Source organism: Natrix helvetica (assembly GCF_964273705.1).
Source record: "Natrix helvetica genome assembly, chromosome: 1".
Taxonomy (NCBI): domain Eukaryota; kingdom Metazoa; phylum Chordata; class Lepidosauria; order Squamata; family Natricidae; genus Natrix; species Natrix helvetica.
In genome coordinates, this window is record NC_138548.1 from 316,612,366 (window position 1) to 316,629,790 (window position 17,425).

A 17,425-nucleotide genomic window follows, 5' to 3' on the forward strand; every position below is an offset into this window, starting at 1 on the left:
GGATGAATCTCTCAATGAGAACTTGCAAACTTTTAGTGTCATGGTCCTGGATCTTGTTTTTCAATTTCTCCATCTTTTAAATCGAACATTTTTGGTATTATAACAGGAATGTCAGGTTCTCAGATTTATTACAGCCCCTGCCCAACCTATTTTATCAAGTGCAAGAAAACTGGATCAACACATGCATTCATGTTAATCAATCCAGTTGTACCTGGATTTAAGTCAGTTAGTTGAACAGGAATACATTAGGAAATAAAGGAGAACATCTGATATGTTATTTAGAATTTTGGAAAACACATTTTTCAGTTCTCCCAGTTGTCATATATCTGAAGAAGATGTAAGATATATGACAATGGAGTTCTTTAGATCACTGTATAATGACAAAGAATAACCTAATATCAGCTATTCAATTTTTTTGCACTCATAACAGATATTAATTACCAGTAGATCCTTTTTTTGGTACATTTTCAAGCTAACCCAATATACATATGCTTTGCAAAAACAAAAACAAAAAAACACAACCAAATGAGCTATCCATTCAAATGTATCTCCCCACACACACACACACACTTGGCATGACAAGTTAATAGATATTATTGTTCTCTGTACCTTCGTAAACAACCCAATCACATTTGAGTGGGTGGCCATAGAAATCCAAATAATAAATTAGAGACTCACTAGACCATATGATCACATCATATGAATCAATGTTGTACATCTCCAACTATTAGCTAAACCATTCAATTTATTTCTGAAAAGGCATCAGTCTCCATTAGGCACAAAATAAATCCATTTAAAATTTAGGGAAATACCATACATAAATGCCAAAATAGCCATTTACAATTATGTACTAGATACTGTAATTCTTTATTCCTTGCCTCTCTGTACATTTTATTGTCTCAATTAATATATTCTACAACTCACAAATAACCAGTTTGGCAACAGATGTATTAAAGAACTCAGTATGTGAGAGGATTCTGCAGTAATAAGGATAGATGGTCCATATATGGATGTCAAAAAAAAAGTGCTATCTGAAAATGTTGCCAATCTGTAATTATTGACATATTATAATTAATTAAATTGTTATTTATTCATTTTAATATAAAGTATATGATTCATATTCTGTCCATCCTCTCTAACAAAAGGAATATTTTCAAGTATGGATCACCTTTAAGGTTACTTTTGTATGATTATAAGACTCAGACTGGAATTGGTACCCTAATATAAATCCCCTCTCTATAAATCCTACTAGAGAAGGACCCTAAACACCCCCAGCTTACAAGAAATGGTAAATATGCCAATTAAAACATAAACCATGAAGGAAAATTTGCAGAAGCAATGCTCACATTTAATGTGCAAACAAAACAAAAACTTTGTGTCTTCCCTCACTGTGGCTTTATATTCACCTTATGGATGTTCTGTATCCACCATATAGATATTTTAATAACCATAAGGTTAATAATGTGATTTTTGATTGTGTTGGTTCTTACTGATGAAAGGAAGATTTCTCAGCTTCTTGTGTGGCCCGTGTGGTCCCTCTGTTAAAATATTTTCTTCTCCTATATTCAAATCCATCCAGTACCAAAGATGGTAAAGTTCCGGATCCAGAACCCACCCACCCCCACCCCCACCAACCCAGCCCCACTCAGTTTTGCCAGGGAAGTTAGACACTAGTTAAAATTTGTACTGCAAACCCAATCCTTTGGTTTTCCATCGAGAAAACCAAATAGATTTTAACAGGGGGACCACATGGACCGTCCAAATATGTCTAGTGTGGGAGTGAGTGGTGGCTTCTTGAGAAGATAGAAAACCAAATCCTCCTTAAAAAATGAAGAACAGCCCTGCTTCTCAAGGATGAATTAAGCATGGATATTCCACCCAACCACATGACACTTCCAAGTTGCCTTAACTAGCTAACAGGGGATGAATCCAAGGACCAGGTGGCTGAGCTCACAGTCGTACAGACCATGTCTGCTTTGTCAGGTCCAACCATACTCAGGCTCAAACCATACTCAGAGCCAAGACTTTACTCTAGGCATCGGCATTAGAACTGTATAAAAGATAAGTGTTCAATCGGGAACTTATTTGAGTGACTTTGTCCAATAGGTGGACTGTAAATTCCTCCACATGACTCTATAAGTAAACCTCTGAGACTTCATTTCCCAGGAGGATTCAGGTCACCTTAAACAGGTTGGTGGGGCAGCTATTCGTGGACTCCGTAAGGGTGGATATTGTATTGTACAAGTATGGTCACTTTGCTGCCCTTACCACCAACATGTAGGCCTTAATAGTGGCTCTCATACATGTTATATCAAATTCACTTTCATACCTACAGAAATGAACTTTTCTTTGCTAGGAATTTACAAAATTCCTATCAATTCAACAGGATTGATAACAGAATACAGGGTTTTTTCCCCTCCCCTTGAACACAAAAACTCCCAATTGACTGAATTTCATAAATTTGAAGGGAGAATTTGTGATGATTTAAGAGGTGAAAAGATTGTTAACAAAAAGACATCTGCCAATATTTTATAGACATGTTTCTAACATATGATTAATGTCTTGTGCAGCCCTTCCCTCTGCAATATCCTCAACTGCTTTAAGAGACAAATCTCACCAAGAATGCCTTAGTAGTACAAATTTTAAAGTCAAAACTAACACTGGGCAATTAATAGACTAGGTACCTTTTGAAAAATAAAATGATTAATGTTTAATTAATACGTATATTTTTGTGCTTCATTTATTTTTTAAAACTGTGCTCTTGTTTATAATGATAAAACAGGAGTAATGATAAAACTAGGAATAAACTCCTCCAAACTTTTCAAAAATATGTCAGTAGCAGAAAGTAGCCTTTGAGAAAATCACTTATTTTGCTCCCAAATCTCTCCACCATATATTACCTCTGTATATCCAGTTTGTTGAAGTCAACCAGATCCTATGAAGTGCATAGTAATAACAACCATAATGACAAGACAGGAAGAAAATTATTAGGAACTATCAGTCTATTTCAGCCAGAGTGGAATATAATGACCACATAGGCCTATTCTAAAATATTTAGCCCTTGATAATTGGTTGTAAGTCAAAACTACCTGTACCTGAATTTAACAAGTGACATTTTGAATGACCAAGCATGTCAAATTTCATACACAATAATGGTATGTTTCTACATAGGTCTTAGCCAGTCAGAAGGGTCTTTATGTTCTTAAGGGATTATGTTCTTCTCTAAATGCAGTAAATCTAATTGCTAGCACTGAGACCAAAGTATATGAGATGAAGTTTCCTATATTGTACAAAAATCAAGCAGCTAATGCGGCTTACAAATCATCATCACAGAACTGGCATTGACAACAGTAGATTACAATGAATATTAAGGATCATGTCCTACCCATTCCTCCTCACCAGGTGCCAATGAGGGCAAACAACAAACAGATCATTCACTAAATCCAATGCACTCTTCCTTCTCATGACATTTTACATAAATTAAAGATCTTTCTGTATGTAAGGTGTTCACCTTTCTTGTGGCACAACTGCTAGTAAAGCTCTAGGTAACAAATAGGTAATGCAATATTGTATACAAGAGGTTTGTTATCAGACCTCTTTTTCCACAGCAGATATATTTAAGATGGTTTCCATCTATTCTGCATTGTGTGATTCAGACATGAAAGATAGCCCCAGTAAACACTTGAACTTGCATTGCAAGTTGCTCAGAAGAACTTCATGATGTTACCACCCCACATTAAGCAAGTGACAACCTAATACAGAGATGTGACTGCACAACCACATCTGTAGACTATGGTTTCCATGATGCATTGGCAAGATTCAAAAATTGTATTAAATCATAACATGGTTTAATTTAAAAATATTTTAAAGCTAGTAATTCTTGAAAACCTCTCCAGCATCTACAATATTTTGCTTTAGTACAAAATGCACAGCAATACGTCACCATATTTCATAACTGGCCAAAACTTTCTTAAGCTGTATGCAAATATGCAGGCAAAAGCAACTAAGTAGATTTATTATTAGACTAGATTTGCCATATGATCCAACTGCAGTCTTACGGTATTGTATCGGAAAAAGCCTAATAATAAATATACCATAATCCAAATTGTAAATCTCATGATTAATAATCTCAGTGATGAGATTTATTCACATAAATCCAATATTGAAATGAAAATAAAGGCAACTATTACCTAACCTTATCTATGAGATGTGCCATGGTGTATATATGGTGTGTGTGTGTGTGTGTGTGTGTGTGTGTGTATTGTGTCACAACCCCTGGTATGCCCAAATATGGGAGGGAACACTCTGCTTCCCTTTTCTGTCCTCCGGTTCACTCCAGGAGACCATCCAGGCAGAAAACCATATTTTTTTAATGTTGCCTTTGTTACATTTGTGTTGTGTTTGTGGTGATTGATGTTTGTGCCTTTATTTATTTATCAGCACAAACACAACATGCATGCATGCATGCATACATACATATATGTATACACACATATACATACATACATACATACATACAAACATACATATATTCTCCCCCATATTGAAAGATTTTTGACTTTTTTAAACAGAACCACTTATTAGAGAGTCATTGTTTTATAATTCTCTGTGGGAAGCAGTATTGCTTCTAGAGATAGATAGTAGAAAACATATATATCTTCAATGTCCTTCACACACCTGGCTACTTCTGAAATGAAGAATTTTCCATGAATGTCTGAAAGGAGGCAACACTTTTAGCTGGATGTGCAAAAACCCTTCTCATATTTTAGGAGGAAATCAGGGTTACCAGGCAGGCATTTCTGAATGCTTGCAAATTCATTTCAGACTGTTTTGCCAAATAAATCCAAAAAATATCTTAAGTATTCCCAGCTCTTTTCTAATTATGTCCTCAACATGCTAGAGTAAGAATTCCAGATACTTAGGAGCTCACCATCCATTAACCTCAGTTTATATAATCAATGGCAAGTCATTATGGCAATTGTAATCCAAAGCATATGGGGAAACAGATTATTTACCTCGATATCTTGGCAGTTTTAGAAATGTTGAATTATTTAATAAAAAGCACTCAGATGAGAAAATTATAAAGTATATTAATATATGCTTATGCAACTCCCTTCAGCTATGTCAGACTAATACTTTTATAGTCTGAGAAATTAGTTCAGTTAAATATCATCATGAATAAAAAGTAAAGATATTTTAGGCAGCTGCTGCAATCATTCCCTACTTTCTAGGCAACCATTCTGCAGTCTGACACTGAATTCATTCTGAGAAATCATCCCCTTCAACACTAACTTCTGTGGCATGTAATGCAGCCAACGAAATCTACTAAACACACTTGGAAGAAAGGTTACCAATTCTTCTCCTTCATCTTACTTCTATCTGTGAAAATTGAACAGACATACTGAAGGAATGGTTTTCCTCACCATATGCCTCCTGTATGCCAAAGGAAGCCTCCCTTGTGTTGTTCTTGTGTCAACAGCATCTCAACACCCTGGAACAGGATCATTTTAATGAGGCAAAGGGGGGGGGGGACAGGAAAAGACAATCCTGCCATTTGGAACTAGCCTGGCTACAGATATAGCTTTTCTCTAACTTTCCATTGCGCTGCAAATTCTTCCTTGATGATTAGTAGCTTCATTAGCTACAAGCCTGAAATAGCTATCAGATAACAGGGTTGGGCTGCAGATTACCATGATACAACATGGCACTAAATATAGGCTGTAAAATGTTGAACCAGGCTTCCCTCCCAAATTCTCTTACACCAAAATAGCCTCACCAGTTTTAAAACTGTTAATTCCAAAATAAATGGTTTAAGACTGGATGTTTAAGTTTACTGCTAGCCTGCACCGATATTAGACTTTCCTCAAACAGCAGGGATTCAGTTGATGAAGTATTTAGAAGAAACAGAAACAGATCTTCTTAAAACTACTTAATCTGATAATTCCTCAAAGCCCTTCAACATCTAGATTTGAGGTACAAAAATAACATTAAGGCTGTCACTGTGCTATGAAATGATACATCCAGTAGGACACCTTTGAACCTTTGCTGTGAATCATCCATGTCTCATTTCTCAGGTTCCATCCTCAATAATATAAAAACATTTCCACCAAGCTTCTACTTCTAAGCCCAGGAACTGGTGTTTATCCTAAGGAACACTCATCTTGCCAAGTTGCATTAGCTTCAATCTAGGACGATTTGATACCACTTCCCAAAACACGACTGCACATATACAACATCAATATCCTGCAAGCACATTACATGTAGCGTTCCCTGGGGAACAGATAGCACAACAAATATGGAATGGTCCCGAGTTAGAAGATGACAAATGAAGCCACCAAACAAGAAAGGGTCAATCCCAAATGTGGTTACCTCTGATTGCCCTCCGTCGAAGGAAGGTCTGCAGGAAGTGCATGCTCCTTCTTTTCAGCCCCACAGAATGACGCAACATGAGGCTAGCTTGAGAGTTCCTGGTACTGCATCCCCAACTCAATACAGATCCCCTAAATTGCAGTCTCCCGCTTCAGTGCTCCTGGTTGGGTCTGCTCAGTTTATCATGGATGTAAAAAGCAGAACTTCATTTCTCTTTTCCATTCCCTTAACTCCCCAAACAAGCAATTAGCATGAATAATTACAGCCCTGATTATCATCCCCAGCCAAGTTTAAAGCAAGAAGAGAAAAAGCTGTAATTAACTCTTTCTTAAATATTGGTTAAGATGGTTGTGAAACATCATAGGTCAACCTAGTCGCTGATTTTGGGAGGGGGTATCCTTTTAAAGTCAAGCAAACTAGAGGGGAGAAATTAAAAACTGCATTTCATTTCGACTCACAAGCAGCTTTTTACATGTTAATGATCCAAGCTGAATTAGGAGGATTGAGGAAAGAAAGAGCAAATTTTACTATCTTGTTATGTAAATCCATTTACTACTCAGAACATTATATAATAAGCTACCATATGGAAACCAATAAAGGCAAAAGCAACATTTCACAAGGTTTGAGGATACATTTGCATGGGACCTTCCTCCCCATGTACAGTGAAGCTTTCTGGAGTTTCAACAATGACATTGGCAGGATAAAATAGAGCCACACTTGAAAATATGTATCATGTTACCAAAGAAAGGACAGTGTAACTCTTGACCAGCTTTCACCATCCTTGGTGCCTTCTAAGTACCCCAAACCTGCTGACCAGAGATTTAAGAAGGATGAGATTTAATACATGTTTTGGAAAAGGCTTGGTTACAAGGAGAACATAATTCTGTGAAGAAGACCCGTGCTTTCTAAATGATAAATAAGTTGCCTTACAATCTTAGACAAACTTAGAAGGCTGTGAAGACACTGGTTCAACACCCCATGTTTACAAATTATAGTTAATAGCAATAGCACTTAGACCTATATACCGCTTCATAGTGCTCTTACAGCCTTCTCTAAGCGGTTTACAGAATCAGCATATTGCAGCCAACAATGTGGGTCCTCATTTTACTGTCTCTGAAGGCTGAGTCAACTCAGAATTGAACTCCTGGAGTGAGCAGCGAGTTAACCGACAGTACTGCATTCTAACCACTGCACCACCATGGCTCTTAATCAGTAACACAGACATTTTAACTTGCAATGCTGCTATTAATTTTATACTGAATGTTTATGCATGCCAAGAGAATACAAAAATATTATGAAGAGCCATTATATCCCCCCTAAAGCTTTAAATCCATAATTTAGATGGCGAAGAGCAACATTAGCAGCAAACATGAAACCATAGGAGAGAGACTGAAATAGCAGACATGCAGAAGGGTTGAAGGTTCAGAACAAAGACATGAAAATAATCATACAAAACTATTCCCTCTATGTCCTTTAAGAGGTAACAGCTAATAAAAGTCACCATCGAACTCCCATATCCTAGCTTGTAAACATACATACCAGGATTTATCCATTCTGCAGCACCCAATACCTTAATGCACAGCATCATTTTTATGGAGAGACCAAATTCCTTAAGGAAAAGATTCCTTGCAGCTATACAAAACAGAGACCATAGTACTTATAAGCACTGCCATAGGAAGGATACAGTACTGAGAGTTGAACCACACAGAAGTCTGCCTGATGCGATAATGATAAAAGAAGTGTCAACAGGTGTTGCTTATCATGCAGCAGTCAAGACAATTGCTACAAGTAAAAAGGCTTTGGACCTGCATTTAAAGATACAGTAGAATCCCTTAATGGTTCATAGGATATAACGTAATGATTTTTTTGCTCATTGTCAGTTTAGCTTTGCTATAGACCTGGGTTGCATATTGTTCTATGGCCACTTGTTTGCGCATGATCTCCTGAATAAACCACTGTTGAATGAAATGGATTTGTAAACATCCAGATTCATACAACTCAAGGAAGGCAAACTAAAGCAAACCACTTTGCATAATGTATGTGATACACAAGGATTATGTATATTCCCTAACATTAGTCAATACATTACTTATCCATATTGAAATATTAGTACAAATACAGTTAATTGAACCATACTTGCACTGATGACTGCAAACCTCAGTCTAAATGTTTTCCCTTTCTCAATGTTATTTGGGCCCATGTTTGTCATAATCCTGGAATACAATCCTGTTTTAATATTAGCAAAATAGTATTCTACTATTATTTGTAATATATACTATACAATGTTGCAGATTGAAATTATTATGAAACCACCTTTTCTGAAAAAAAGCACCCCTCATAATAATCTTGTAGTAAGCTCATCAACCTAACATCTGATTATCTGAATGTATGTGTGTATGTAGGTGTGTGTGTGTGTGTGTGTGTGTGTGTGTGTATAATGGGTATAGGTATGCTCGTCTTGTTGTATTTGGGTCCTTTCCCATGTAAGTTTGAGATTGTCTTGGCAATGTTTCGGCGAGGTCCCATTGGCCATCTTCAGGCTGGTGTTTTCCACTTCGTGCTTGTGCGAGAAAAGCGTGGTTGGAGCTGCCGTCCTTCTATAAATCTTGGTGGCGGTGTGTGAAGTGCTGGCTTTGTTGCTGTAAGTGGGTTGATTGACTGTGTAGTTGCATCCTGATTGGTAGATGGAGTTGATGTTTGTAGATTGGTCGGCTGTTTTGTATCATCCTGTGTGGCTGAGGTGCTGACTGTGTGTCCATTGTTCTTTTGTATTGTAATGACCTGGGTGGTGGGTGGGGTTCGTTTATTGACCAGGGATGGTTTCCAGATGTCTGGTAGGCGGGAGGTATCGTCACGTTTATTCATGTTGTGGGGGTGTTTCTCTATTCCGATGGCTTCCATAATTATTCTCTTCTTGAAGTGTTCTGTTTTGGAGATTAATTTGGTTCCTTCAAAATCAATTTCATGTCCTGTTGCTTTAAGGTGCTGGAAAAGAGCTGAAGTTTTTTCTTCTTTTCTGACTGCGTTCTTGTGTTCTGCGATGCGTGCATTTATTCTCCTATTAGTTTGTCCAATGTATGTTGCAGGGCAGATTTTGCATGGTATTTCGTAGACTTCTTGGTTTTCTAGCTGGATCTTGTCTTTGGGATTTCTTAAGATGTTGGCTATTTTTTGGTCAGTGCTGACGGCTGTCTTGATATTGTGCTTGGGGAGAATTTTGCTGATTTTTATCTGTGGTGCCTTTGATGTAAGGGAGGAGGGCGATGCCGTTGTCCTGTTCTGTGTCTCGATTCTTGGGTGGGGGTCCCCCTTTGGATTAGATTGGCAATTGTTTTTCTTTGGAATCCATTGGAGATTAATATGTTTGTGAGAGTGTGTAATTCAGTTTTCAGGTGGTCTTTCAGGTTGAAGTTGTTTGGCGAGAAATTTGGCAAGACTTTGTAGAGGTGAGCCTATGGAGCTGACTATGGGTCAGACTTGAAAATCAGACTTGAAGTCACCAATGTCCTCTGCTACAGCAATCCACCCAGAAGCAATTTACAGAAAGAAGAACAAAAAGCACTAACCAACTTGAGGAAAGACAACAACATAATCATTCTCCCAGCAGACAAAGGTAATGCCACAGTGATGATGAACACGTCTGACTACCAAGCCAAATTATCCAACCTACTTCAAGACCCCGCTTACAAACCTCTAAACACAGACCCTACCACCTACCTGGAAAAAACCACCAAATCCAAAATAAAAGACTCTCCCATCAGTGAAGAGATCCAGCAAAGAATCATTCCCAGAGAGAAATCATCCAGATGCCCCAAGCTCCATGGCCTCCCCATGATACACAAAGAAGGAACACCACTCAGACCCATAGGTCAGCTCCGTAGGCTCACCTCTACAGAATCTTGCCAAATTCCTTGCCAAACAACTCCAACCCTACACAGAATCCATCACCTCACACATACAAAACTCACTCCACTTCATAGAAACAATAAAGAAACAAAACCTACAACCCAGCGACCTACTCGTGAGGTTCGATGTCATATCCCTCTTCACCCAAGTGCCTATAAAAGAAGCCTTGACAGATATCCAGAATAAACACAACCCCCCTAAGCACATCCTAGACCTGACCAACCACTGCCTAACCAACACATACTTCATCCATAATGGATAAAGATACAAAGAGATAGAAGGAGCACCCATGGGATCACCCCTCTCACCCGTCACCGCAAATTTATACATGGAATATTTTGAAACTAACGCCTTAGCTAAATCTGAACCCAAACCCAAACTCTGCCTTAGATATGTAGATGACACTTTTGTAATCTGGCCACACAGGAAAGAAAAACTGGAAAACTTCCTCACACATCTCAACAGTATACACCCCAAAATACAATTCACTATGGAAATAGAAGCAAACAACCAACTTCCCTTTCTGGATGTCCTAATCTACAAAAAACCCAATGGCTCCCTAGGACACACCATCTACTGGAAAAAACACACACCAACCACTACTTAAACGCACAATCCCATCACCACCCTGTACAGATCAACTCTGTAGCCAAGACCCTCATCTCCAGAACCAAACGCCTAGCTGACAAAGACCACCTGAATTACACACTCTCACAAATGTATTAATCTCCAATGGATTCCAAAGAAAAACAATTACCAACCTAATCCAAAAGGAGACTCACCCCCAAAACCGACACACAGAACAGGACAACGGCATCAGCCTCCTTCCTTACATCAAAGGCACCACAGATAAAATCAGCAAAATTTTCCACAACACAATATCAAGACAGCCTTCACCACTGACCAAAAAATAGCCAACATCTTAAGAAACCCAAAGACAAAATCCAGCTAGAAAACCAAATACCAATACCGAAATACCATGCAAAATCTGCCCTGCCACGTACATTGAACAAACTAATAGGAAAATAAATGCACGCCTCGCAGAACACAAGAACACAGTCAGAAAGAAAGAAAAAACTTCCTCCTTTTTCCAGCACCTTAAAGCAACAGGATATGAAATTGATTTTGAAGGAACCGAATTAATCTCCAACACAGAACACTTCAAGAAGAGAATAATTATGGAAGCCATCGAAATAGAAAAACACCCCCACAACATGAATAAATGTGATGATACCTCCCGCCTACCAGACATCTGGAAACCAGCCCTAGTCAACAAAGGAGCTCCACCCACCACCCAGGTCATTACAACACATAAGAACAATGGACACACAGTCAGCACCTCAGCCACACAGGATGATACGAAACAGCCGACCAATCTACAAACATCAACTCCATCTACCAATCAGGAGGCATCAACACAGCGAATCAACCCACTTACAGCAACAAAGCCAGCACTCCACACACCCCCACCAAGATTTATAGAAAGATGGCAGCTCCGACCACACTTTACTCGCACAAGGACGAAGCCGAAAACACCAGCCTGAAGATAGTGAGTGAGACCTTGTTGAAAGATTACCAAGACAATCTCAATCTTACACGGGAAAAGACCCAAATACAACAAGACCAGCATACCTACACCTGTGAAAATCTGCGAATACACACACACACACACACACACACACGCACACACACACACACACACAGACAGATATAGATATATAGATATAGATATCCAAGCATTTAAGGTATTAATTGTGATATAACAAATTCATTCTGCAGAACTCTAGGAGACCAAAGATACTCAGCCAAATAATGAACTATAATTAAAATACCATGAAATGTTTAAACAGCAATCAGAAGTTTCGATTTTATTTTTTACAATATTATTCAGCAGAACAGGCACTATAACTCTCACCATGGCTTAAAAGTATTTTCCCAGTTGTCTTCTTTAAAAAAAACATCTGCCTAGCTCAGCAGCATGAAATCAATAGCAGCAAATTTACTGATTCATTCTGCCATGGCCAATGTCCACCTGCAAATGTTTTCATTTCCTCCATTAAATGAAGATACGCTTTTACAGCCTGAATATAAAACATACTATTGTATAACTTGGCACTGCAACTTATGTCCAACTCATGTTTTAAACACGGGAGCTCAAAGTGTCATCTGTATCTAATAGCATTACCAGATAAAATGTGTCACTATCATCACTTCTTCAGGGCAAGATAGAGAAGATTTTGGCTAGATCAGACCAAAGGCCTACCTCATTAGTTCTAATGTTACAGTGCATAATCAGTTGTCTGGCTTCTGATATATTTGGACCTCAAAATAAATCCTTATTGAAAAAAAAAAAGATCTTCCTGTTCCGGCGGCTGACGGCGACGGGCAAGTCCCTTGCCCGCTCCCGCTCCCCGGTGGGCTTCCCCGCTTCTGGGGGGGCACAGGACGCCCCGGAGAGGCGTCCTGCCAAAGGAGCGGCTTTGCGGAGGACCCTAGCATCGGCGGCGGCTGGTGGGGGTCTCTCCGCTTTGCTCCAGGCATCGAGGAGCAGTCTTGGAGGGCGCGTGTGCATCTCGCTTAAGGCTGATCGGACGATGCAAAATTGAAGGAAGCAGTGGCGGTGTGGTGAGGCGCTTCCTCTCTTTATTCCCTTTCTTTTGTCTTGATGGACTTTTCAGCAATTTAAATCGTTAAACTCTCGGATTTCTTTGGAGGTGTGGCTGGAGGGAGGGGAATTCCCCCCCCCTTGGACAAGCGGCTTGGAAAAATTTTGCTTTCGCTCTCAGGGGAAGGAGGAGGGGGGAGAGCCAACCAATGATGCCTCACCCCTGTAAAAGTGATTTTCACTGGACTTAGCTCCATAGCTTACTGATGACCTGAGAACTTTGTCAACTTTTAAAACTTTAATATGCCTCTGAGCCCTAAGCTGGCAGGGCAAGATGGCACACTTCCGCTGTCTTCATGAACTGTGAAACCTGACTCCACCTTTAAAACTCAGGCTTCCGGTCTTTGTCTCCCTGTCACCCAGAAGAATCTCTTGTGGATTGTTATTTTCTTGAACTCCCTGGGGGGAAAATTCCTCTCTATTGCCAGACTGACTAAAGAATTTCTCCTCTGCTTGGATTTTCTGCCTCCTGGACTCATCTGCCTGCCTTACTTCTCCAGCTGTCCATTCTCCATACTGACTGATTTCTCTACTTCATAAACTATGTCTCCAAAAAGACCACCCCCTGGAAAACCTGGCTTTGCTACTTCTGCCCCGACATCTGCAACATCCAGTCCTGCCACACAGTCAAAGATCACAGAACTGATGCAACCTAAGAGTACAGAGATGGATTTGCAACAAATGCTTCAGCAACTCATACAGGGCCAGGAAGAAATTAAGAAACAATTAAAGGAAATGAAGGAAGAAATTAAAGAGAATCAAGTCCAAATATATAAGAACTCACAGAGACTGGACCTTGTGGAGGGTGGGGTGGCGGAGGTGAGAGGGGGGGTAGAAGCAGTGCAGAAGGGAAACAAAGAACTTGGGACGCGCCCGGAGACTGCAGCTAGTCCAGAACGCGGCCGCGCGGGTTGTCATGGGAAGGTCTAGATATTCCCACGTAACACTGCTCCTGCATGAGCTGCACTGGCTACCTGTGGTTTTTCGGGTGCGTTTCAAGGTCTTGATTACTATCTTTAAAGCGCTCCATGGCACAGGACCTAGTTACTTGCGGGATCGCATCCTCCCACATACATCCCTGCGGCCAATCCGCTCTCACAGGGAGGGCCTTCTCCAGGTGCCGTCCACTAGGCAATGCCAGTGGGCGGCGCCAAGGAGTAGGGCCTTCTCTGTGATGGGCCCAACCCTCTGGAATGACCTCCCCCCCCGACATTAGAACCACCATGGACTTCCGCTCCTTCCGACAAAAATTGAAGACTCACCTGTTTCGATTAGCTGGCCTGGCATAATTACAATTGTTACAACTGCTACCTCCTAACTGGTTATTTTAAGGGTATTGTTTTAAATCAAAGTGATTTTAGGGCTTTTAGAGCCATATTTTATTCTTCTATACAGTTCTTTTAATTTTTAACCTCCTCCATGTGTATATGTATATTTGTATTTATATTTATATTTGTACTTATTATTTATTATGTGTGCGGACTGTACACCGCCCTGAGTCCCTTTTTGGGAGAGGGGGCGGTTTAGAAATGCGAAGAATAAATAAATAAATAATAAATCCAGCAAATGAAAACAGAATTTGAGAGAATGTCCTTTTATCTTAGATTTCAAAATGTTATAGAAGTAGATGGGGAAAATATAAGGGACATTATGACTAACATTTTAGCTGAATACATACATAAAGAAAAACAACAGATGGAATGGGAGATAGATCTGGTTTACAGAGTGAATTCAGCTTATGCCAGAACACACAATGTACCTAGGGAGGTCCATATCAACTTTCTTAGAAAAAGCTCAAGAGACGAAATTCTGGGTGTACAAAGGGGGCAGGCATTGACATATCACGACAGGGAGATAACCATCTTGAAGCAGATCCCCAAAAAAATTAGGGAAAAAAGGAAAAATTATTCGCAATTGGTGAATAAATTATACCAGAAGGGGGTGTGGTTTAGATGGTTGATGCCTGAAGGTATGCTGATATTCTGGGAGGAGACAAGAATTAGAATCAATACACCCATAGAGGCACAGGCCTTTATGGAAAAAAACAAAGCAAACCTAGAAAAAACAGAAGATTCTACAATGGTTATGCAGGACACGGGAGGGGCCGGAGCTCTGCCAGCGGGGGGAGAAGGGGCAATACCAAGAAAGCTCAGATCACAAAAATGAATAAGAAAACCACATTGTTATAAACAGACCGAAAGTAGTAATGAAATTATATGTAGACTATATATTATAATATATAAACTGATTGAAATTTTTTTAGAATTAATATGCTGATTTTATATGATTATGTACTAATGTTTTATACTTAGATGTATTTTATGAGTTTGGAAGGAGGGGGCACCTGCCACACTTGCAACTGGCAAAATTTGTACACCCTTTCATTTACCCTTTTCCCTATAAATGTTTAAAAAACCAATAAAATTTTTTGGAAAAAAAAATCCTTATTCACTTTAGCCATCACAGACATATTTTAAATGATTCTATAACATAAAGCTAGGGTTGGGGACAAATGGTAGCAGTGAGAAGGCTGAGAAGCAATGCCAGCATTCTTCATCTGAGAATTCTGAATTACCATATGTTCAGGTTGACAAAATTAACATACAATAACAACAGCAAAATAATAGCTCCCCACAAATATTGCTATTATTCGAAATATCCCCTGCTACTCTTACCTGAATAGGCAAGACATAGCCAAGAGAGATATGGTGGCACAGAGGGTTAGAATGTACTATTGCAGGACAACTCTGCCCACTAACAGGAGTTCGATTCTGACCAGGTTGACTCAATCTTCCATCCTTCCGAGGTCAGTAAAATGAGGACCCAGATTGTTGGGGGCAATATGCTGACTCTATAAATCACTTAGGGTGTGTGTAAAACACTCACATAAATAGCCTAAGTGCTATTGCTATACTATATTCCATCCCAAATGGTTCTTTGAAATGGTCAAGCTTGCATGCCTTCCAAAATACAAGAAGAGAGCGGTCACCATTATATGCAAAAGAGAAGATATGTCATGTGGGTAAATTGAGCCAAGTCTATTATTATCTGGGTCATTGAATGTTAGACCCATTACAGCTTCTAGATGCGCTTCAAGGGCAGCCCCATCAAAAGCAAACCAAAGCAAGCACGAACAAGACAATCTGAGTGAGGATCTACTAACATCATTTTCTGGCAGAAAGCAAAAAAAAAAAAAATCTAGTTTTTCATGACATACCCCAATCAATTACATGCTGTTGCCACCACAGTCTTCTTGGTGATAAACTGGACTACTTGTCAACCCTGAAGCTGGCCTGACTGAGACCATTTTGAGACTTCAGTGCTGACACTGGAGAAGAGGGATAGGGAGGATGCAGTGGAAATAGAGGGGGGGAGTGTTGCAGTCAAAACCAAATACTTTCTCTTGGGAACCATTCTTGCTTGAAAGAGGGGACTGGAATCACCTAGCAACTAGATACTATCCTGATTGGACCATGTGACTGATTGTTTTGAAAGTGACAAACTTTTCCCTTTAATTAGGTGAAAACCGTTGGAGGAATCAATCCGTTTTCACCAGCCTGTGCCAATATTCAATAAATCTATTCTTTGAGCAAATTGCCTGCCTCTGAGTTTTGTTTACTGTAGAGATAGATGTCATATAAAGGTTACGTAGAGGCCATGCACAGCAAACTGCCATGCCTCAGTGTCTATGTCTATGAGCTCATCTAATTAGCACCACCAGGCATCACCAGGAATCATCAAGATAGGCGAGACTCTACCCTGGCTGGGATGTTCTTAAAGATTGACAAGGAGAATACACCAATAACAATGCTGTTGCTATATACTCTTTGCTGCTTGTTAAAACTGTATAAAAACCAATAAACTCTGTGAAGGCAGACAGACATTTTGGATACCCTGCTATGACTGGTTTCTGAATCCATCAGTTTGCTATGGATATGTTACTTAGAACCCTGACACTACTAGCCCTTTCAGTCTGAACTTGGCATACAGTCTAGCAGCTCAGCACCTCAAACCATAGATTCACCTTTTATTCCATTAACTCACTTAATAGACACAGTATTTTTATGACCTGCTTAAATTCAGCCCATATTTAATCTCTCCTTGTAGACATCCCTAAATGGCAAAACCTGGTAGAAAGACAGTTTTTTTACATTAAGACTTGCTTTCAAAACCTTGAGAAATGTGGCCTTTAATACTTTTTTTTGTAAATGAAACATAGTCTTGGAGATCAGGCCTGCAATGTATCAAGCAGGCATAAACTATTTAGAAAGGAGAGAAAAGCAGAAAAGGATATAAGAAATATAACTGAAGGGGAAAATGGTGGAGCTTGCACATTTTTTGACCTAGTCCAAACCCCCTATGAAAGAAGGGACCAGACTAGAGCTTTAAAATCAAAGCTGCCAAAACAGTCCTTTAGATAGAATGACGGTTTAATAATGTCAATCAGCAGGAAACATCCTTAACTGGATACATGGAGATTGCAAA

General features: G+C 39.4%; 1 protein-coding gene across 10 annotated transcripts in view; it reads right to left on the reverse strand.

Annotated features, from left to right (window-relative positions):
* The window catches only part of GRIP2 (glutamate receptor interacting protein 2), a 539,887-nt gene that overhangs the window by 207,374 nt on the left and 315,088 nt on the right, over window positions 1-17,425 (reverse strand). For 2 of the 10 annotated variants that reach the window (XM_081950489.1, XM_081950488.1), the window contains exon 1: window positions 7,909-8,103. The exons of 5 other annotated variants lie outside the window; for them this stretch is intronic. In XM_081950489.1, coding sequence (XP_081806615.1) covers window positions 7,909-7,957 — 49 coding nt within the window. In that variant the 5' untranslated portion in view covers window positions 7,958-8,103. Of the gene's footprint in view, window positions 1-6,369; window positions 6,636-7,908; window positions 8,104-17,425 lie in introns of those variants that run through there. 3 more of the 10 variants (XM_081950497.1, XM_081950496.1, XM_081950495.1) reach the window with 2 other exon arrangements.